General features: G+C 34.5%; 2 protein-coding genes across 2 annotated transcripts; one reads left to right on the top strand and one right to left on the bottom strand.

Annotated features, from left to right (window-relative positions):
- The first annotated feature begins 4600 nt into the window (after window positions 1–4600).
- LOC145620239 (uncharacterized) lies at window positions 4601–7063 on the top strand. Its single transcript, XM_081674876.1, has 2 exons — window positions 4601–5476; window positions 6140–7063. The coding sequence occupies exons 1-2, from the start codon at window positions 4773–4775 to the stop codon at window positions 6894–6896; spliced, it is 1461 nt and encodes a 486-aa protein (XP_081531002.1). The 5' UTR covers window positions 4601–4772; the 3' UTR covers window positions 6897–7063.
- Window positions 7064–15559: 8496 nt separating this feature from the next.
- LOC145620496 (uncharacterized) lies at window positions 15560–20063 on the bottom strand. The gene is made up of 2 exons (XM_081675183.1): window positions 19759–20063; window positions 15560–17351 (listed from the first exon to the last, which is right to left on the bottom strand). The coding sequence occupies exon 2, from the start codon at window positions 17311–17313 to the stop codon at window positions 15757–15759; it is 1557 nt and encodes a 518-aa protein (XP_081531309.1). The 5' UTR covers window positions 17314–17351; window positions 19759–20063; the 3' UTR covers window positions 15560–15756.
- Window positions 20064–22554: the final 2491 nt, after the last annotated feature.

Raw genomic sequence — 22554 nt, 5'->3', positions numbered from 1 at the left:
AAGCTAAGACTTCCGTTTAACGCGGTAAATAAATTAGGATATAAAAGATTTGATATAAGAATATAACAGGATAGATTATGATATAATATGTCATAAATATCTCATAGATATATATCATAAAGGAAAGTTTAGTTAAATTAGGGCAAAGGTTTTTCCAAGTCATGCAATATTATTGTTGCCAATTATATTCACAAATACTGTTAATAGAATAATAATCTTTCTCAATTTATACTGAATACTCAGTAGTGCTGACGTGGATTGCCTGCTAGCTGGCATATCTTTTCCGCAATCTTTCTGGTCATATCCGATTCATATGAATAACAGAATAAGATTGGGATTAAAAACACATTCATTGATTGTTTTAAGTTGCTACATAGGATAATTAGGTGCGACTTGACAATTTATAACACAGTTGATACAAAATTATAAGTGTTACCTTTGGTATATCCCTCGAGAAGAGAACTAACATACCCATACAAGATACAACCATACTTGTGTAATTCGTCTAGCTTATCATTCCAAAGGGTAATAAGATACGTATTATGTCTTTTTTTGGAAGGAATCTTAATCCATTTCATAAAGGAAAAGGTTAATTAAATTAGGGCAATGATTTTTTAAGTCACGCATTATGATTGTTGCCAATTATATTAATAATATTGTTACTATCCTCAATTTATAATGAATTAGTAAAGTTGTAGTGTTGACATGGATCACATATCTTTTCAACAATCTTTTGTGAATGTTGTAAATTTTTTTTTTGAAAGGTGAATGTTGTAAATTTTGAGGAGTGCATTATTGGCAAATTCAATTACTGTACAAGCAAATAAACTAACTAGATAACTTTATGGTCGTAAACAGGTCCATAAGCAGTTCCCTTGAAAACCTTCAAGCCGGCAATGTTTCGAGGTACAAAATCCCCACCCGCCATACCCTAACCTAATTTATCTTGTATCTTGGTAAATATAAATAAATAAATAAATAAATAACAACAAATAAATAAGGAAATTGCCAAACAAAAATGAAAACCCTAACTAAACCAAATCCCTTGCAGAACACCAAATAAACAAGCCGACACTGTATCCAATAAAATAAAATAAAAAATAACAAAAAAAAGGAATTTAGAAGTTGGGCCTTTTGCTAAGGAAGTTGGATCCATCAAATTTTGGAAGTTTGGGCCTTTTGCGGTCCACTAAGTCCAGTGTGTTCATTACTCTAGCAAAGTAGCAATAGTTAATGGATATTGTTAAACTAACCCTTTGTTTTTTAGGTCCTTTTAGAAATAGATGCATGAATGTCAATGTTTAAGTGTTTAACCAAAATACAAATATTCTGAGATTGATTATAAACAGAATTAGAAAACGTCAGCTAAGAGACGGAGAAGTATTCTTATCATTGTAAACTAGTGGAAGATAAAGCTAAGTGGGTTTTAGCTGTCATGATTTAGACATGATTCTGGTGGGTATAAATGTATAATCATAATCTTGCTTAAATTAATTATCTCAAAAGCTTACATTAAAAAAATAAAATAAAACTTCAACCACAATTATAACTAATTAATTAATCATATGTTTATATCATATTCATTCTATTTAGAAATTTGATTTACTCTTTCAAAAAAAAAAAAAAGAAATTTGATTTACAAATAATTTCAAGTCCTCCCAACATAGGTTGAACTTTAACCAATAAAACTTGTTTTTTTATGTAGAATATTCCATCTTTTTAGAATTTTTGGCAGCCAAAATACAGGTAATTCCAATTAGACTGACATTTGTCAAGGGTCAACTTGTCAACTGTAAGCTTAGTCTAAAAAGAAAATTTTGTCAAACTTTATTTAGAAATTATTTTGATCATTTTTTAAAAAATATTTCATATTAGTAAGCTGTATACCTTATCTTTCATGGAATATGTCAAAATGTATTGATAAACGATGTACTTCAATAAAGAAAATGTATTGATATACATTGTATACGTTTTATCTTATGATGATCTTCATCAATTAAATTATAAGACTTTTCCATAACAAATTTTCTACAATAGGGAATAAGATATACTTAGCATATACTTCATAAAATTTCATATATCAACAATTTCCATCGAATTTTGAATACATAGGATAAAAAATATCTTACAATTAGTAGGTAGTGTATAAATATACTTATTTACTTTTATACACGAAATATGTTGTTGATATGAAAATCTACTTTATAAAAACACAACAATCTTATAAAACATAAAGCTATAATCTAGATTGTGCATCATAAAAAATTTAGAAAGCAATGATTTCATTATTTACATTGTTAAATTAATTATGAGAAAAAAGGTTGGAAAAGTAATTTAGAAGGAATAGATTCTACAAATTTCACAAACGAAGTTTAATAAAGACAAATTTCAATACTAACCCTTTAATTTTGCACATCACATTTGTTAGCAAATAGCAAGCTAGTAAAAAAAATTCAGTTTCTTAATGGCAAATTGGCAACCCTTTTAATATTTTGTTTGATCTCTAACATGGGTTTTAATTATGACATTAACGATGATATTAAGGTTAATTAAATAGTTTAAGTAATTGTAGCCAACTTTGGATAGGGCAGAGTTTTTAAATCTTATGAAGTAGTAGCAAATAATTAATTTCATCATGAAGCTCTAATTTCTCCTCACTCGAGCTTGGTAATCTGTTTCAGTTTGATGTGATTTATCCCTAAGCTAGATTGACCGAACATTGAACATGTTTCATGTATATGCTATTCCCTCCGTCCCTTAATAGTTGATATAGAGCCCCTTAGTTTTCTAGCATTACAACATGGAGTTTACTATATATATCAAATATTTATTTATTAATACAAAATTTCAGATTGACTTTTAACATTAAACAAATGTAATAAGAAATTAAAAATACTACATGATTTACATCTAATCTGATCCAAACTTTTTGTTTTGATTCAAAGAAAAACAAGTGATGTAGTAATAACTAATAAGTTCCTAAAAGCATGAACATAACATAGCTTAATCATACCCTTAGTTACCGGGTTATTGTCTGTTTAATAGAATATAGAATCCTTAATAGTAGATTATTTGGCCAAAGCTGTATCAAACAATTAAAATAAATTTAATACATAATCACAATTTTTATTTTGTTGGCAATGCTCTGACCAGTTGCAATTCGACAAATTCCTCGTTGTCACACCAACTTCGTACCTGTGTTTAGCCCCACTAACGACAATAATCCCCTAAAAATGGAATGGGATTGATATAGTTAAAGATTCCTCACTTTTAAGTCTTGCCTCAAATAGTTTATTTATAATCAAGGATTTAGGCATATAGGAGGTAATTTATTTTATAAAAAAAATAAAAATAACAGAATCGGATCAAACAATTTAAATAAATGAGAAATAGGAAAGCATTGTGGAGAAAGTAAACAAGAAAAATCTCGACTTTATTCCATTTTATACAACGCATATCAACACGTGTCATGCATGCGTTAACACATAATGTAGGTTCGTCAAAGCATGTAATGTATCACATACTTGAATATTTCGATTGCAATTGATATAAAACAATTGTGATGAATCTAATGATAAATGCACAAGACACCAAATTGTTGATCAAAGTGTTATCTTTTTCACTAAGGGACTATTTTTTATTCAAATTAAAGGCTAGGCTGTCTACATAATATAATTTATATTTACTCAACATAATAGGATAGGATTGAATAGGACTTATATTGAGTACTCCGTATAACAAATAATATATTACAATTAGTCCTTTTATAAAGGCTTATTAGACTAATTTTGCCCTAATAAAGCGGTAATATTTGCTAATAATGAGAAAACTAATATAAAGCCCATTAACGAGCCCAAGATATAATGACTACCTCTCTGTACCTAGTGCATAATATAAAAATAGTAGATACGAAGTATATATCTAGAATATTTGAAAAAGTAAAATGGTCAAATGTAAATTAGATCGTCATGATATATGAAACATTTGATTTATTTCCAAAATTATAATGTCGTATCTGCTGAAATCTTTTTTAACCTATTTCTTTCCAATTTTAACTTTTTATAATAATTCATAATTATTACTAGCAGACTGCTTTCTCCTATAAAACCCCATCAAACCTGAATGAGATTCAATTCATATTTCTCATCAATGGTTCTAGCTAAGTTATTTATCCTTCTTTCTTTCTTTCAACTACAAATTCCTTTTCATTTTATAGCTAAAAGAATAAAATAAAAAATTCCCTCCATTTTTGAGATAAAGTACACACTTCATTTTTTTGTTGTTGTTTTTGGAAGTACTTCTTCACATTATTAAAATTACAAAGGTTAAGTTAAAAGTGGGTCCAAAAATCAAAAACTAGATAATAATTAGTTTGAAGATGACAGAGGTGTTTAATTGATTGGTGGCAAAATACAAAAAATAAAAAAATTTGCTGGCATCCCTTATTTTTTAGCGTACGTGCGCACTGGCCACCACTCCCACCCTCTCCATCCACAGCTCATCTTTCTATCTCCTCACCCACGCTTTCTTTCCTTTTTTATTTTTTTTTAATTTAAAAAAAAAAAATAATTTTAATAACAATTTAACATTTTATATTTCCTTAATTATTATTCGTTCTCTTTGTAATCCACTCTCCACTTAATTCCAGCCTGTTTTTTTCCATCATAATAATAATAATAATCCTTTCCTTTCTTCCTACCTCTCTCTACCCATCCATCCCCACTACATACATAAATATAAACCTCCCTTTTCATCTTCTCTCTTCACACCTAATGCAATTCGACCGAAAATTTGGGAAGAAAAAGAAGATGGATCCTTGCCAGTTCCTTCGAATAGTCATCGGGAACTTAGCAATCAAGTCGTCGTCGAGTATTCAACCCGACTCCGATGAGTCCTCCTCGTGTTATTGTAAGATAAAGCTGAAGGGTTTCCCTGAGCAGGCCGCCACGGTCCCTTTGATCCCTCAGGATGCTATTCATCCTGACGGACAAGTCCAGACCGTGTCGGCCTGCTTCAATCTGACTAAGTCAGATTTGGAAACCCTTGTTAAGTCGAGGTCGACTACTACGACCTCGACTTCGAGGAAAAGTGGCAGTAGTAGCAGTAGTAGCAGACTTACTCTTAAGATGAACGTGTATACTACAAAGTCATCGGCTAATGGGTGCGGCTTTGGATCATCCGGAAAATTACTCGGGTCCGCTTCGATACCGTTGGAGTTAAGTCAGCATGTAATGGAAGGGAAAACAAGTACAATGATGCAAAACGGGTGGGTGTTAATAGGGGAGAAAAAGAAGAAGGGTTTGAACCCGCAACTATATTTGAGTGTTAAGGCTCAACCCGACCCGAGATTTGTATTCGAATTTGATAGTGAACCCGGATGTAGTCCACAAGTTTTTCAAGTTCAAGGGAATATTAGACAGCCTGTTTTTACTTGCAAATTCAGTTTTAGGCATGGTGATCATAATTTGAGATCAAGGTCAGTTGTTATTTCTTTCCTTTTTATTTTATTTTATTTTATTATTCAACTTTTCTGCTTTAATTGTGTTTTAATCATGATTTTAGTTATTTTTTGATATGGTCAATTATGTGATTTTGGTCAATTTTATTACTACTCGCTTAAAATGTCACTTTGCTATTTTAATGTAATTAATTTCAATGAATTGAAGTTCTATCTATGTGCGAGCATTATGTTTTGAGATTGTCGCGTACTAATTTATTGCTTAGTGATCTAAGAGTATTTGTATGATTCTTTAGTTATATGTAGGCTTTGTTATTAATATCAACATAGTTCGTTAAGTAGCCAATAAGTATTGCATTGAAAACCAAATTTGAGGTTGTTTGGTTGAATTGTGTAATACGTAGTAAAAGAACAAAGTCCAAGTCTTAAGGCGTGTTTTAGGAAAAAATTTCACGGCATATACGATTATATGGTGTAATTACCAATTGCACACATCGTAATCATTAACAGCTAATATTGTGTTGGACCACCTCATAAATTCTCGATTTTGATATGATGAATATTTTTGAATTGAGTCTTTCAAAATTTTATATTATTATTATTATAATTATCATGATTTCAGAATTTTCAGTCGGTTGAAATTTTGTGCTGATTATGAATTTGGTCCATTCTTAAAAACAGCTCAGCAATGTCAGAACCTAGCACATCAAGAAGTTGGTTAAGCACACTCAAAGCTGACAGGGATCATCAGCACCAAAACCATGTTAAAGAGCGCAAAGGATGGTCCATAACAGTACATGATCTTTCGGGGTCCCCGGTTGCAGCCGCCTCGATGGTAACCCCGTTCGTCCCATCACACGGGTCGGACAAGGTTAGCAAGTCTAACCCGGGCGCATGGCTTATCCTGCGCCCGGGGGACCAAACATGGAAGCCTTGGGGCCGACTCGAGGCCTGGCGAGAACGCACTGGCCCCGGGTCGGAAGGGCTCGGGCATCGATTCGAGCTCCTCCCTGATGCTATGGGACCCGCAGGGGTCACCATGGCCCAATCATCAATCCCGGCCCGGCCCGGGGGTAAGTTCAACATCGACGTAACAACCGGACCGTCCCCTGCCAGCAGCCCGAACAGCAGCATTGACTTTGGATCATGGATCGGATCGGGCTCAGCATCGTCGTCCGGGTCAGAAATACCCGGGTCGGGCTGGTGGCCCGGGTTGATGTACAAGGGGTTTGTGATGTCATCAACAGTAAGAGGGGAAGGAAAAGGGAATAAGCCAGTAGTGGAAGTTGGGGCCCAGCACGTGACATGCACGGAGGATGCAGCCGCATTTGTGGCCTTAGCTGCTGCAATGGATCTAAGCATGGACGCATGTAGGCCCTTCTCTCAGAAGCTAAGGAAAGAGCTAAGGCAACAACAGAGTGGAGATTTTGTCGTTTAATTCAATTAGTCATTGCAAATGAGGTGGATTGATTTTTGTTTTTTATTTTTTGGTAACGGCTTTTTTTTCTTTTGGATGTACAGTGAAAGTGTTACACAATTTTTTTAGCATCTTATTTGATGAGCGCAAAATTGCAAAAAATTAAAGTAGGAAATTTTTTTGGTCCATTCTTTCTTTTCTTGGCTATATTGTTGTGTTTTTATTATGTGTCATAATGGGTGATAAATATCAATTACCTAGTTGCGAGAAAATCCAAAACGATTACTTGAGCGAGTAGAACTATGGAATTGTCCTATAGAATTTAGTAGTACTCCATATTGTGCTTTCTCTATACAACGAATATCATAGTTGACATACTCCTTCCGTCCCCTTTTGATAGTCCCTTATAGACAAATTTTAGTCCCAAAATGATCACTCCATTTGCTTTTTCCAACAACCATAAATATTAATTTTTTACCAAACTTCCCTTCAATTTGCAACAATACTTGTGCAAATTTATATTTCCCATGTAAATTTTGTTTTCCCATGTACTTTTATTACTTTCTCTCTCTACTTTTTTGCATACCTAATGTCAATTTACTTTTTCAACGTACTTTAACTATTCTTATTTGTGGTTATAGATTTCCGTGAAAAATGCCCATAAGGGACTATCAAAAGGGAACGGAGGTAGTAATATTTAGTTTAATGAATAAAAACTTGACAAATTTATATACGTATCACTAAATATAATCATGAACAATTGGCCTTCACAAACATTTGATCCACAATAAAAGTATATTTCGAAATTACAAGACTTGATTTGACAAAACTTTAAAACAAATTTAACTATTGTTAATTCATTATATACTCCACAATAAATTAATTTGAGAATATATTCAAATAAGGGCCTGTTCATATTTACTTAATTTCAGTTCAGTTCAGTTCAGCTCCAATCAGTTCAATTGAGTCAATTCAGTTCAGTTCAGCTCTTAATTTTCCTCTCTCATAAATTATTCATTTCAGCTTAGTTCAGTTCAATTCAGTTCAGCTTCAATCAGTTCAGTTCAGCTCAGTTTAGTAAATGTGAAAAGGCCCTAAGTCCCAAATTGATCTGAAATCAAACTAAATATCTCATTGTTTAACTATGACATGTTGGCCTGAACTGCTGAACAAATTAAATTGACCTTAATTGAAATCTTATACTTTCATGCTACCTAGGTCAGCTAGAATTAGCTAGATCTTCTGTTATTCCTCTCAACATGGTTAAAAAAATCATGAAAAGATTGTTTCAAAGAAAAAAAATCAGAAATGTATTATACTTCGTATAATATTATAGAACATAGTTTTTCTTAAACCAGCAAAAAAACTCCTTTTTTTTTTCTTCACAAAATTAAATAAAAAAGTCCCAGCTGAGATCCAGGTAGTTTTGCAGAGCAATGAATTCCAAGAATGGCATCCAAAGCTATCTCAGGGATAGTCCAACCATGTGAATTATTGGCTTTTTTTTTTTTTTTTTTTTTTTTTTTTGAATTATTGGATTTATACAAGTATAAAATACAGTGCAACAAAAGAGGACCACGTGTACAGGGTGGTGTTATGAGTTAAGGGTGGTATTATTAAAAGAGTATAATTGTACGTGTATACTCTTAATTTTAGTGCCCTTAATACTCAAGTTTCACAGTTCATATGACTTGGCCTATTGTTTTTTGAGCCTTCCCTGACTCCTGAACTTGCCACAAGCTATGCATGAATCAGAATTGGAGAGAGATTTATTTTATTCATTTCATTAACTGCTTTCTTGTATTATTGTAGAGATGGATGTCGGCACGGCCTGATCGTGTGCTTTGGGGCTACTAGGCCCGACCCATCACCCATTCTACTACTATATACGTGTCATGTCATAATGAATTTTTAATAAGCCCGTCTAAAATAGCATAATATAAGTCCACGTGTCACCATATCTAATGTTTCTTATTATAATAGACAACACAATAACATGTCGTGCCTAACATATTAGCATGTAAGATATGTCTCATACAGGATTGTAGGCTTGTAGCTATATATAACATAGTTGATGAAGTACTTAATAACGACTTTTATCGAACACCAGAATGTAAAATTATGCCCTCTCGAAGTCTCGATCTGCCACATAATAAAAAGCTTAGAGCAAGTACGCTTAAGAATACATTAGGATGGATACACGCAATACGTGCTTATCTACAAGCATGTTTGAGTAGATGAGTCACTGAAATTATTGTTTAATAAGTGTGTTAGATGCGTGATTAGCTCTTTATTGACTTTATAGATAGGGAGAAGTTAGCTTCATCCTACTTTCTTGGACCAAGAACTGGTAGCTGGAAATAGAAGAGAAGCATCGTTACTCGCTAATGTTGGATTATTAATTCATTTTACATCTCTTTTGTGACCATTTTTATGACAATTAGTATTATTAGTACAGAAATTGAGGGTCCAAAAAGAGACAAGTTTTGAGCAATTTTAAACAAAGTCACATAGGTATGGTGCTAATATAGAGAACAAAATATGGCCTCTTATAATACAAATGTTTGCTAAAAGGCTAGAATTTTATGGGTAGTCAGCTTCCTAAGAGTTTCTCATTGTTAGATAACATAGCTTACTAGAGGCTAAATCTTTTATTTATATTTTGTTCTTAATCTTCTTAAAAGATTCAAAGAATCATGTTATGATTTGTTCTTTGTTGCAAGCTTCGTGTGCATTTCACTAGATGATACATAATGTTATCATGATGTACAATGGTAGCATAAGAAATGATTTGCTTCAAGCCTTTAAATCTCAAGCATTAACCAACTCCCGGAGTGAGTGAAGGCATTGTGACTCAAACGTGAAAGTACATACATATATAACAGAATGCCTTCATCTTTTAATATATTGCCTTAATACTTTTCTACCTCGTAATTTAAGTATTTTCAAATAGTTTCAATTACTTGAACTAAATTAGTTGGCTAATAAAACACATAAAACATTACTACTCCATATTATCATTCTACAAGTACAATTTTGACATTACTAATTTTTTGCGAAAATCTAAAAAAAAAAAAAGTACTCATTTCAATTGAAATTTTAAGTCATACACCCCAAATTCCCAACTATGCAACAATAATTTGTGAACAAATTCCACTTTTGATTTGCCAATTATTTTCTGTTGTTGGTTGATCCAAATATCCAATGGTGAATGTAAGTTTGAAGCTTCAAATCTTCAACGGGCTAAGAAAGTCAAGCAAAAGAAGCCAAGAAGAATTATGATTTTGACCAATAATTTTCAGTTTAATTAATTTTTTTTGTAAAAAACAATATGTTACTCATTAAGATGATATGTATAACGTATTGACTAATAGTAGCCACAACAGGCCAGGAAAGTAAGTAGATCAAACTATTTCGTAATATTCTGTTAAGTTGGGTTTGGTTGCCTAACATCTACACTTTAGTGTTCACTCTTCACTTTCTTCTTTTACTAACAAAGCAAAAAATGGAATCTCAAGGCCAAACTATACAATAATGTGTCAATTTTTAACTATTTAATCTTGTTAATTTAATCGCTATTAGACATGCTAATTATGTAGTCATCACTTGTTTTGTAGCTTTGATTTTCAAGTCCAAAATTAAAGGCTATTATCCACGTTTTTTGAGGAATTTTTGAGGCTACGGGGCCCGGTGGCAAAAAGTCTTGAGATCTTAGGGGATACATCTTAGGGTCATATAATGCCGTTTGGAACCATATATGACAATTATTTGTTGTCATAAATGTCTGTGTTAGGCTTGAATTCACGAAATTGGTGCAAGTTTCGAACAGGTAAATTGTCCATTTTAAGTCAAATTGGATGGTTCCAGCCACCTAATTGGACTCTTGGTGGGTATTAGGAACCATGGTAAACATCTAGGCAATTTTAATTTCCGAGCGAAAAAAGGTCAAAAAATTCCAAAATTAAAGACTATTATCCATGTTTTTTGAGAAATTTTTGAAGTTACGGGGCCTGGTGGCGAAAACTCTTGAGACCCTAGAAAATACATCTTAGGGTCATATAATGCCGTTTGGAACCATATGAGACCATTTTATGTTGTCATAAATGCCCGTGGTAGGCTTAAAATTCACGAAATCGGTGCTAGTTTCGAACATGTAAATTGTCCGTTTCAAGGCAAATTGGATGGTTCTAGCCACCCAATTGGACTCCTGGAGGGACAGGAGGGTATTAGGGACCTTGGTAAACATATCGACAATTTTTATTTTAGGGCAAAAAAGGTTTAAAAATTCCAAAATTAAAGGCTATTATTCACGTTTTTTGAGAAACTTTTGAAGTTACGGGGCCTAGTGGCGAAAACTCTTGAGACCCTAGGGGATACATCTTAAGGTCACATAATGCCGTTTGGAACCATATGAGACCATTATATGTTGTCATAAATGTCCGTGGTAGGCTTAAAGTTCACGAAATCGGTGCTAGTTTCAAACAGGTAAATTGATCGTTTTAAGGCAAATTCGATGGTTCCAGCCACCCAAATGGACTCCTGGAGGGTATTAGGGACCATGGTAAATATCTCGGCAATTTTTATTTCCGCGCATAAAAAGTTAAAAAATTCCAAAATTGAAGGCTACTACACACATTTTTTGACGAATTTTTGAAGTTATGGGGCCCGGTGGCAAAAACTCTTGAGACCTTAGGGGATACATCTTAGGGTCATATAACGCCGTTTGGAACCATATATGACCATTATATGTTGTCATATATGTCCGAGGTAGGCTTGAGTTCACGAAATCAGTGTAAGTTTCGAATAGGTAAATTGACCTTTTTAAGGCAAACTAGATGGTTCCAGCCACCCAATTGGACTCCTGGAGGATATCAGGGACTATGGTAAACATCTCGGCAATTTTTATTTTCGAGCAAAAAAGGTCAAGAATTTCCAAAATTGAAGGCTATTATCCACGCTTTTTTAGGAATTTTTGAAATTCCGGGGCCCGGTGGCGAAAACTCTTGAGACTCTAGGGGTTACATCTTAGGGTAATATAATGTCGTTTGGAACCATATATGGCCATTATATGTTGTCATAAATGTCCTTGTTAAGCTTGAGTTCATGAAATCAGTAGTTTAGAATAGGTAAATTGAGCGTTTTAAGGCAAATTGGATGGTTCCAGCCACCTAATTGGACTCCTGGAGGGTATTAGGGACCACGGTAAACATCTAGGCAATTTTTATTTCTGAGCGAAAAAAGGTCAAAAAATTCCAAAATCGAAGGCTATTATCCACGTTTTTTGACGAATTTTTGAAGTTACGGGGACCGATGACAAAAAGTCTTGAGACCCTAGGGGATACATCTTAGGGTCATATTATGGCGTTTGGAACCATATGAGATCATTATATGTTGTCATAAATGGCCGTGGTAGGCTTGAGTTCACGAAATCGGTGCAAGTTACGAACAGGTAAATTGACCGTTTTAAGAAAAATTGGATGGTTCTAGCCACCTAATTGGACTCCTGGAGAGTATTCGGGATCATGGTAAACATCTCGGAAAGTTTTAATTCGGGCAAAAAAAAGTCAAAAAATTCCAAAATTGAAGGCTATTATCCACCTTTTTTGAGGAATTTTTGAAGTTACAGGGCCCGGTGGCGAAAACTCTTGAGACCCTAGGGGATACATCTTAGAATCATATAAATGTCGTTTGGAACCATATGAGATCATTATATGTTGTCATAAATGTCCATGGTAGGCTTGAGTTCACAACATCGGTGCAAGTTTTGAACAAGTAAATTGTCCGTTTTAAGGAAAATTGGATGGTTCCAGCCACCCAATTGGACTCTTGGAGAGTTTTAGGGACCCTTGTAAACATCTCTGCTGTTTTTATTTCCGGGCGAAAAAAGGTCACAAAATTCCAAAATTGAAGGCTATGTTATCCACGTTTTTTGAGGAATTTTTTAGGTTATGGTCCTGGTGGCGAAAAGTCTTGAGATATTAGGGGATATATCTTAGACTCATATAATGCCGTTTGGAACCATATATGACCATTATATGTTGTTATAAATGTCCGTAGTAAGCTTGAGTTCATGAAATCGGTGCAAGTTTTAATCAGGCAAATTGACCGTTTTAAGGCAAGTTGGATGGTTTCAGCCACCCAATTGGACTCCTAGAGGGTATTAGGGACCATGGTAAACATATCGACAATTTTCATTTTCAGGCAAAAAAAGGTCAAAAAATCCCAAATTGAAGGCTATTATCCACGTTTTTTAAGGAATTTTTGAGGTTATGGGGCCTGGTGGCGAAAACTCTTGAGACTCTAGGGGATACATCTTAGGGTCATATAATGTCGTTTGGAACCATATATGACCATTATATGTTGTCATATATGTCCGTGTTAGGCTTGAGTTCACGAAATCAGTGCAAGTTTCGAATAGGTAAATTGACTGTTTTAAGGCAAATTGGATGGTTACAGCCATCTAATTACACTCCTGGAGGGTATTAGGGACCATAATATACATTCCGACAATTTTTATTTCCGGGCGAAAAAAGGTCAAAAAATTCTAAAATTGAAGGCTATTATCCACTTTTTTTCGGAATTTTTGAAGTTCTGGGGCCCGGTGGAGAAAACTCTTGAGACTCTAGGTGAGAAATCTTAGGGTCATATAATGCCGTTTGGAACCATATATGACCATTATATGTTGTTATAAATGTCCGTAGTAAGCTTGAGTTCATGAAATCGGTGCAAGTTTTAATCAGGCAAATTGACCGTTTTAAGGCAAGTTGGATGGTTTCAGCCACCCAATTGGACTCCTAGAGGGTATTAGGGACCATGGTAAACATATCGGCAAGTTTTATTTTTAGGCGAAAAAAGGTCAAAAAATTCTAAAATTAAAGGCTATTATCCACGTTTTTTGAGGAATTTTTGAGGTTACGGGACCGATGGCGAAAAGTCTTGAGACCCTAGGGGATACATCTTAGGGTCATATAATGTCATTTGGAACCATATATGACAATTATATGTTGTCATAAATGTTCGTGGTAGGCTTGAGTTTACGAAATCGGTGCAAGTTTCGAACGGGTAAATTTATTGTTTAAAGGCATAATGGATGGTTGCACCCACACAAATAGACTCACGGGGTGTATCAGGGTCCATGGTAAGTATCTCGGCAATTTTTATTTCCGGGTCAAAATAAGAGAAAATTTGTCCAATGAAGGCATACACGATTTCGGATCAATTTTTGACATTTTATCAAAAAATGAATTGAATGTTTCGATGACTCCTAGGGTCATATAAGGAGGTTTGAAACAATAAGACACCGATAAGGACATCCATAAAGTACCAAGAATAAGTTTTGACTCTATTATGAAATTTATGAAATATAGTCATGTCATATAAGTGTAATAATGTAATATGACTTGTCTACAATGATGTCATATATTTATAATGATGTCATATAAGTATATTGAAGTGATGTGACTTGACTATAATGATGTCATCGAAGTATATGTAAAGTGATGTTACTTGACTATTATGATGTTATATTATGAAAATAAATTTTTAATGATGTGATGTTATAATATGACATGAGTTTACAATATTGATGTCATAAAAGTATAATTATGGTATAAGTTACTTATCTGTTTTTTTTTTTTAATGGATAACGAAGTGGTAGGTCAAACCTTTGTCGAGTATACAAACCTAATCGCACGATTCAACGCCTGATAAGAAGGGTTTAAATAACAAATGATTTTACCATCGACGGGAACACTTTAACAGCTCGTTAGTAGGCAACAATTATTGGCGGTAATGGTATATAGTTTGCGAATAATATAGTAAGGAAAACTTCGTGTCAAAGTGTATGATAAATTGATGATGAATCGTAATGGAATTTTAATAAGAAAAATACGAATTTGAGAGTTGAGTTGCATACACATTCACGTAAATTCGTGAAACCCGATATAAAACTTATTCTAAAAAACAAAAAATTATATAGAAGCTCGTCCTATCATTCACGTATTATCATCTACCAAACGGGTTATAAGACTAATTAAAGACATTGAATCTCAATCAACTGAGAAATACAAATAAATAAAGTAGAGACCAAAAGCATAGAATCGGTAGAAAAACAATCTTTAGACAAGACTCAGAAAACAGGGGTTAGAAAATTGAAATACGCAATTGTTTAACACCAAACAAGGTACTATAGTATGCATTATACAAGTATATTTACATGACTTGCCATTGAGTTATACTCATATCTAAGTGCCCCTTCATTTTTTTTTTTTTTTTTTTTGATTTTTGAAATCCATATCTAAACGCTATTTCATGCAGGTAAAAGAAATCCTCAAGTGCATAATAAGAATTCAGACTTCAGAGAAAACCTTTCAGTCCATCGCCTCAACTTGTTCATATATGCTGCATTACTAGTAAAAGTTGTATGTGTCATGTAAATAGACAATGGATAGTATAAGATAACATATTCGTATAATCTTAAATCTATATCATAATCTTAGTGAGACATTACTTATTGCTGATGAACCTGAAATGGGTTAAGAACCAAACAATGTAAGACCCCAGTAGAGCTTAGTGCTTAGTCTTTTCAAGCAGGTTGCAGGAATTGAAAGCTGTAACAGCAAATTAAGCAATATTTTGTTTCTTCGACCAGGGAATGGGGGTTTAAATTCAGACATGTAGCTGAATAATTATAAATTAACCTACATTAACTGCAAACTTGAGATTACTGTTTTCTACATGGTCAAACGATATACGAAGTATTATAGAACTAACACCACGACCTAACATGTTTATGTAGGCGGAAAAAGAACATAACTAAACTAAAATTACAGCTTAATATGGGGACTGGAAAATATTACTCACATTGCAAAATCTGAACAAATTATTCAGACACAACTTCTTCTGTGTTCTGAATCTCATTTCTGATATCAGGCAGTGTGTCCAAATCCGTCCTAGATTCTTTCTCTTCCTGCATAAGGGCAGTAGTATCAGAAGCATCAATAGGGTCATGCTGAATATGGCCTGTAACCTCGTCAGAGTGAGACTCGGCAATTTCATCCGATGCCGCTTCTCCAATGTTATCTGATTTATCACCCTGATTTTCATTATCTACAGAGCTAATTTTTGCAGCTTCCGTGGCATCTTTATCATTCACAGTGTCATGGGATGTAGAAAATGTAGAATTGTGTGAGCTTAAGGATTCTCCATTATAAATATTTACATCCTCAGCTTTGTTGCCATCTGATGTTTCCTGCCGGCTCTTGTCGTCTGTAGCTAGTTCGATCTTAACATCCGGTTCCAATACATTGCCTGGCAATTTTGGCTCTTTATCACCAGGCAATTCCATGGTACCGTTTTGGGACACATTAGAATCAAGTGTTGTCCGTGTTTCATTAGAAAGCAAAGTGGCAGAATGTTGACCACCAACAAAAGTTGAATTACTAGTGATTTCAGGCAATGTTGAGTTCTGTAGTGAGCTATCATAAGGCTTCGTCAAGTTGACTTTATAATTCTTTGGTTCAGTAACTGTTACATTAGAAGTCCCAGTGTTAACGTCTCTTGGTTGCACCTCGGGTTTAATCAACTCTTCAGCATTATCAGAGGTTTTGTTTTCATGCTCCTGCCCAAAGTTGATGTTTCCCCACATTTCATTTCCATGACCCGATGTCACATTCTCAGTTTCTGAGATAGCAGATTGAACATTGTGAGCAACTTCACTGGAAGCATCATCAGCCCTATAAAGCACTTCTTGGGCTTCACGAGTATTTGTTCTCCCAACATCATGGTCCTGATCATCTGATGTGACCTCTTGTTCACCGTGATCTTCTTTACCAACATTGCCATGTTCTTCAGATTCAGTATGAACCTCCTTTTCAGCATTCTCCTCATTATCTTCCTTTTCAGATTGCCCTTCATGAGCATCATCATTTTCTTCATTTTCGGTATGGTTTTCTTCGGTGACATCCTCTTTTTCTTCCCTCTCTTTATCTTCATCTTCATCTTCAGCTTCCTCTTCATGTTCAGTCTCAGTCTCTGTCTTTTCTGGTTCGTGTTCATCTATTTCATCATCTCCACCTCCTCTTTCCTCTTCTCTCTCTACAAGTTTGACATCCTCTATTTCTGACTCATCCTCTTCATGTTTGTTATCTTCCTCTTCTCCATCTTTTTCGTCTTCATCTTCCTCATGTTTTTCACCATTTGTATCTACCTCTGTGATTCTAGGAATATCTCTTCTCCCGATCCTTGGGATAACACCATTACTTTGAACCTTTCCCACATCCTTATCATCTGTAACTTCATATTCCTGCCTTTTCTCATGAGAATGCTTGACTTGGTAAATTAACCAAATGCAAACAGCCAGCAAGACACAGATTTGCAAGATGTGCTTCACTTTTATTCCTTTGGATCTATTATTCCTACTAGGAGATTGCTTGAACATTGTGATGTCCTAGATAATCAGCTGCAGTAAGAAACCACCTATAAAAATATGCAAGACATTAATTTACAAAGGTTTAAGTATGGCAGCAAAGACCAATTACTGTAATCATTCCTAAGGCCTCTTTTGGCAGCTACAATTCGAACACTGGGTTTCTCAAGTTCATCATGCTGTAAAATCATGCAAAAACATCAACTAGACTGAAGTAAGAACTGCTAGCTTTATGGCTTCTAGCGTTCAGATGATAAGATTAATTACATGTGAGAAGTAGCAAAGGCAGCTGGTTCCTAAAATCCTCCAGAAGACAAGTATAGATTGGATGGAGTGCCAATATTAGAGGTTGCAGCTAAATTAGTCCAGTAATGCCTTTTCAAGTATTAGTGTATTACAGTGGAATTATATGTACAGATAAAACCTTTATTTTAAGGTATTTTATTTGAGTACAAATCATACAGATCGAACCTTTTAGCATAAATATATCTTTTATAACAAGGATACACAAGTCTTTTGGGAAACGTAGGTCTTAATGGAAATTACATAGCGCACAATTATCTCCCAACTTAACAGATCTCAGTAACATGGTACCCATTGAGTAAAAGCTTTGGTGGTCTGGCCTAAATATATGACCTAAGTTATACAAAGTGACGAAGAATGCAGGGTAGTGGAAGATTGGAGAAGTTCATGTCCTGCCAGTCACAAAAACATACAAGTGATTGTGAATTTTTTTTATTATTCATTTTTACATCTAAAAGAAGGCATATCTTGAGTTTTAATATAGCTAGTACCCACAGAAGTTTGAAGTTGCTTGGGAAAAAAAAACATTTAGTGCTATCCTAGCATTCAACACATTTAACAGCATCGACGAATAGCAACAGCTGACCTAAAACAAAGCATCTAGCATATACTGGGTGAAGATAAAAGAACAGCTATCATCCATGCCTTCTAGGATACCGCCAACAGAATACACATGTATGGTTTTAGCTTCTGCCAAGTCACCTGTTTTCACTTATGCTCTGAGGGTACTAACAGAAGAGCATCTTGCTAAGCCAGTTTCTTAAACAAACAAAACATGCAACAACATCCATATAAGACCATTCCTTAAGCCTCTAAAGAGGCTAATAGCCTCAGTTGCAAAGATGTTCTATTTTAACTAGTAACCTCACTCACTAATCCAAACTCCACAAATAGCAGTAAAGGAACAATTACTCAAACATCCGGTCAAGTCCTTTGATCCATAATAATTCAAAGTTGAAATGATGATGAATAGCGACTGTTCGCCAGGAAAATGATCAAGCACTTGGCACCGAGAAATCGAATAGGCCAATTAAAGTGGATTGATAAGGACATTTGTTGAATCCCATTGTAACCCACTTATGAGTGTCCCACATTGGAGAAAGAGGGGAAATGGTTTCACTTTATAAGGTAGAGGAGTACCTCCTACTATTGCCAATTGGTTTTAGTATGGAAATTCCAAAGCCTTGTTTGTGGACCTAACTCTCCTTCTCCTTGTTCGGGTTGCCCAGCCCATTTCATATTGTTTCGAAATTTATCATGATATCAGAGCCCGGGTTGCGGGTCTCTTCTAAACTGGGTATTTAATCGCTACTGAATAAGGATTTACCTCGACAGGATGTCCAGCCCCTAAGAGGATTATTGATCTGGCCTTATCCAGTTAGCTCTGAAATTCTAAGGACACTCATAAGTGAGGGGGAGTGTTGAATCCCATTGTAACCCACTTATGAGTGTCCCACATTGGAGAAAGAGGGGAAATGGTTTCACTTTATAAGGTAGAGGAGTACCTCCTACTATTGCCAATTGGTTTTAGTATGGAAGTTCCAAAGCCTTGTTTGTGGACCTAACTCTCCTTCTCCTTGTTCGGGTTGCCCAGGCCCATTTCATATTGTTTCGAAATTTATCAACATTACATTCTGGACAGGTTGTATGCACTAATGTATCAAGGTCCAATAGCTCTCAAGAGAAGTACAACCACAGGTACATAATGATTAACTCATTAATCAGCATATACATAATACATCATAATTAATTCATTTATCAGCATGGAAGAAGTAGAATAAACCCAAATCAGAAATTAATTCAGAATGACACTGATAACAGCATTTCTTTTCTCATAAAAAACACAAATCCCATCATTAGATTCACAATTAAAGTTACCCCGCAAAGATTAACAATAAAATTACACTGAACACTAAAAACCCATCAAAAAAATTGAAAAACCCTATTCTAAAATAACACCAAAAATACAAAATATCAGTCAAAATAACATAAATTCAGCTCAATTCATGCAATCAATCAAAACCCAGAAATAAAATCACCAAGAACAAGCCAAATCCCAATTCAAAAACATCAAAATAAATAAGAACATGGGCAAATTAAGTACATTAGGAATTGAATCAACGATAAAAAAATTGAGAAAGAGAGAGATTATACCTAATAAAGAAGCAAAGAACAGAGCTTGGGCAATGCAAATAGAAGCAGAAGAAGAGAGTGAAGTGAAGAGCAGAGTTAATGTGATGGGGTTTTGAAAAAACCCAAAAATAATTAAGGAAGGATCTGAAAGCAATTGGCGACACAAGTCGTGAGATTGAATTTGGGAAAACGTGGATTGTTCTAGTTAATGGTTAGAAAGATTAATTATTGATGACAGATGACACACTCACACACTCGTACTCATTCATTCATTCACAGGTGAGTTGTTGTTGAAGAGTGTTAATGGAGGCTCCACACTTTTTTTTCCCTTGAAGTTTTATGTTGGACTCGTTCAATTCGACTAATAACTCGGCCCACAATCCATCCCGCGGTCCCACTTTAGTGTACTCGATACATGTAAATATACAAATAGACTTGACTTAATTTTATTGAGGGGGTGTAGATAACTATATTGGTTGAAATTTTGTAACCTAAGACTCGAATTGAAAGATTTTATTTTCACAAGTTGAACTCATCTTTTATGTGCTATATGTATTTGGACTTATCTTTTAAATCTAATTATTTTGGAAGTATATATCATAATAAGTGAAAAAAAAGGGTGAATTAAGCAATACCTTATCTTTATTGAAACTATATCTATTTATTTTGGTTGTGACTCAGAATTAGCACTTGGATTGAATTATTTCTCTATTCTAAACTACACTTATTATATAGGACTTAAGTTGTAGGAACATAATGTTTTGTAAAATATATTGGAGAGAATAAAGACAAATACCAACCCAAAGAGAAAAACTAATCAAGCATACCCACATAACTAAAATATGTATTCATAGATTCATACATTGTAAAGTGGTACTTATCATAGAAACTAGACGTTAATTATCTTAGTAGGTAAAGTTTGAGAAATTGTGACCCGAACAAAAGACTCTTTAAATAATAGCCTCCAAAACATAGACTCAAAGGCTAGCATCATGTTTCACTCTAGTCTAGTCTAGAGCAAAAACTACCAATATTTATAGTGTCCCAACAAAATGGCTGGCCCAATGTGTCTAGAACAAATGGCTAGATGAACTCAAAGAGTCACATCAATTTTTTCTTGGTTAGACAATTAAATCACATCAACATTATTGGAGGGTTGTATACTTGTATAAAATTAACCAATCACGTTTGTCTTTTTTTTGGGCAAAGTAAGGTTAAGTAACTGGTTTTTTAAGGGACAAAAAGGGCTAAAGGGAGTATTTTGGAAAGTTGTTTTTATAAATTACGAAAAATGTCATTAATATTCACCATTCACGGTTTTATTACTTCGTGACAAGCCGATACATTGACCTTATTCACCCTACAAAAATGTAGAGGTTATCTTTTTGAATTTTAATCTCCCAATTAAAAAAAAAAAAAAAGTTACATTCGTTGGATGATGATTATTATACTCATTGAATTACTCTGTTTTACGGGTGATATATCGCCATGTCGGTAAAATCATTAACAATTTTTTGTGAGCGTAATAATATAGTTCACATGATCATATTTTTTTAAAACCTCCCAAATTATCGTGGATATAAAAGTTTAGTTATAATAATATATGCAATTGGTTCTAATACTAGATTATACGAAGTATATTACAAATTTCTGAATTAAAAAAACCTTAAAAGCCCAAATGGATAAAGGTCATATACGGTCATTAGAATACTTAGCCTTTTTCAGCCTGGACTTGAACTATTGGGCTGACCCAAAGAAATAATTATGTAATGTAAACTATAACCCAACGACCCAACCCATATATTCACGTTTTTAATGTCCCTTTCGAAGGAAAAATGTCTCTTTTTTTTTTTTTTTTTTTTTTTTTTTTTTTTTTTTTTGAAAGGAGGAAAAATATCTTTAAATCTTTACAATTTTTTGTTTTTTTAATTTTTTTATTCAACTGAGGATAAACCAAAAGCAGAGCTAAAAATAGGAGTGTTCAAGCAAGAAAAATAAAAAACAAGCAGACTAAAATAAAACTAAGCTACGGAGGGACTAGGCGCGGTAAAGCCACACCCCTAGCGTCCTCCTCTAAAATACGACCTAACTCTGACGGAACCACTGTAAGAATAATCAATTGAGAGTCCAAAGTGACCCCGCGGTTGGCCAACCAATTCGTCGCTCTATTTCCTTCGCGATATACATGCGCCATCTTGATTTGCCATCCTGTTTCATTGAGCATATGTTGGCAGTGTTGAAGAACATGGATACTCTCATCTCTTGGTATCACTTGCTTTTTTAATGCTTGCACACAGGCCAAGTTATCAATCTGAACTTCCAGCTTTGAAATCTGCAGACTCCTGGCTAGTTCCAGGCCCCTAGCAAGTGCTCTGACTTCAGCTCTAAAGGCTGTGCACTGCCCAAAACCTGCTGTAAACGCTGAAATAAATCTGCCTTCATGGTCCCTTGTAATGCCACCACCTCCTGCAGGGCCAGGACATCCCTTAGCTGCACCATCACAATTCAGAGTATACCAACCAGGTTCAGGTGCATGCCAAGTGATGCTTGTTTAAACTCTCTGACCATGCTTGCACTGATGCTCTTCAAGGGTCTCAGTTAAAGCCCTTTTAGCTTCATCATATCTGACCTGCAAGAAAGCTCCCATATCCATTGGAATTTCATCACTTTGATTAAAAACAAAGCAATTCCTCCATCTCCAGATCCACCATGTCACTACTCCAAAATAAGTAGCCCAGCAATCTCCATCCACAACATCAGTTTGCTTCAAGTTCCTTGTAAGCCAATCTTTAAGAGTACCTTGAACAAATTGCAGCC

This window comes from Chenopodium album, chromosome 27 (assembly GCF_948465745.1).
Source record: "Chenopodium album chromosome 27, dcCheAlbu1.1, whole genome shotgun sequence".
NCBI lineage: Eukaryota > Viridiplantae > Streptophyta > Magnoliopsida > Caryophyllales > Amaranthaceae > Chenopodium > Chenopodium album.
Note: the sequence above shows the minus strand (reverse complement) of the source record. Positions and strands in the feature narration are given on the sequence as shown.

Excerpts from the sequence above, each read along its gene's own strand:
- LOC145620239 (XM_081674876.1), top strand. The coding sequence starts at position 4,773 with ATGCAATTCGACCGAAAATTTGGGAAGAAAAAGAAGATGGATCCTTGC. Across the intron at positions 5,477-6,139 it reads GATCATAATTTGAGATCAAG|CTCAGCAATGTCAGAACCTA; the intron begins GTCAGTTGTTAT and ends TCTTAAAAACAG.
- LOC145620496 (XM_081675183.1), bottom strand. The coding sequence starts at position 17,313 with ATGTTCAAGCAATCTCCTAGTAGGAATAATAGATCCAAAGGAATAAAA.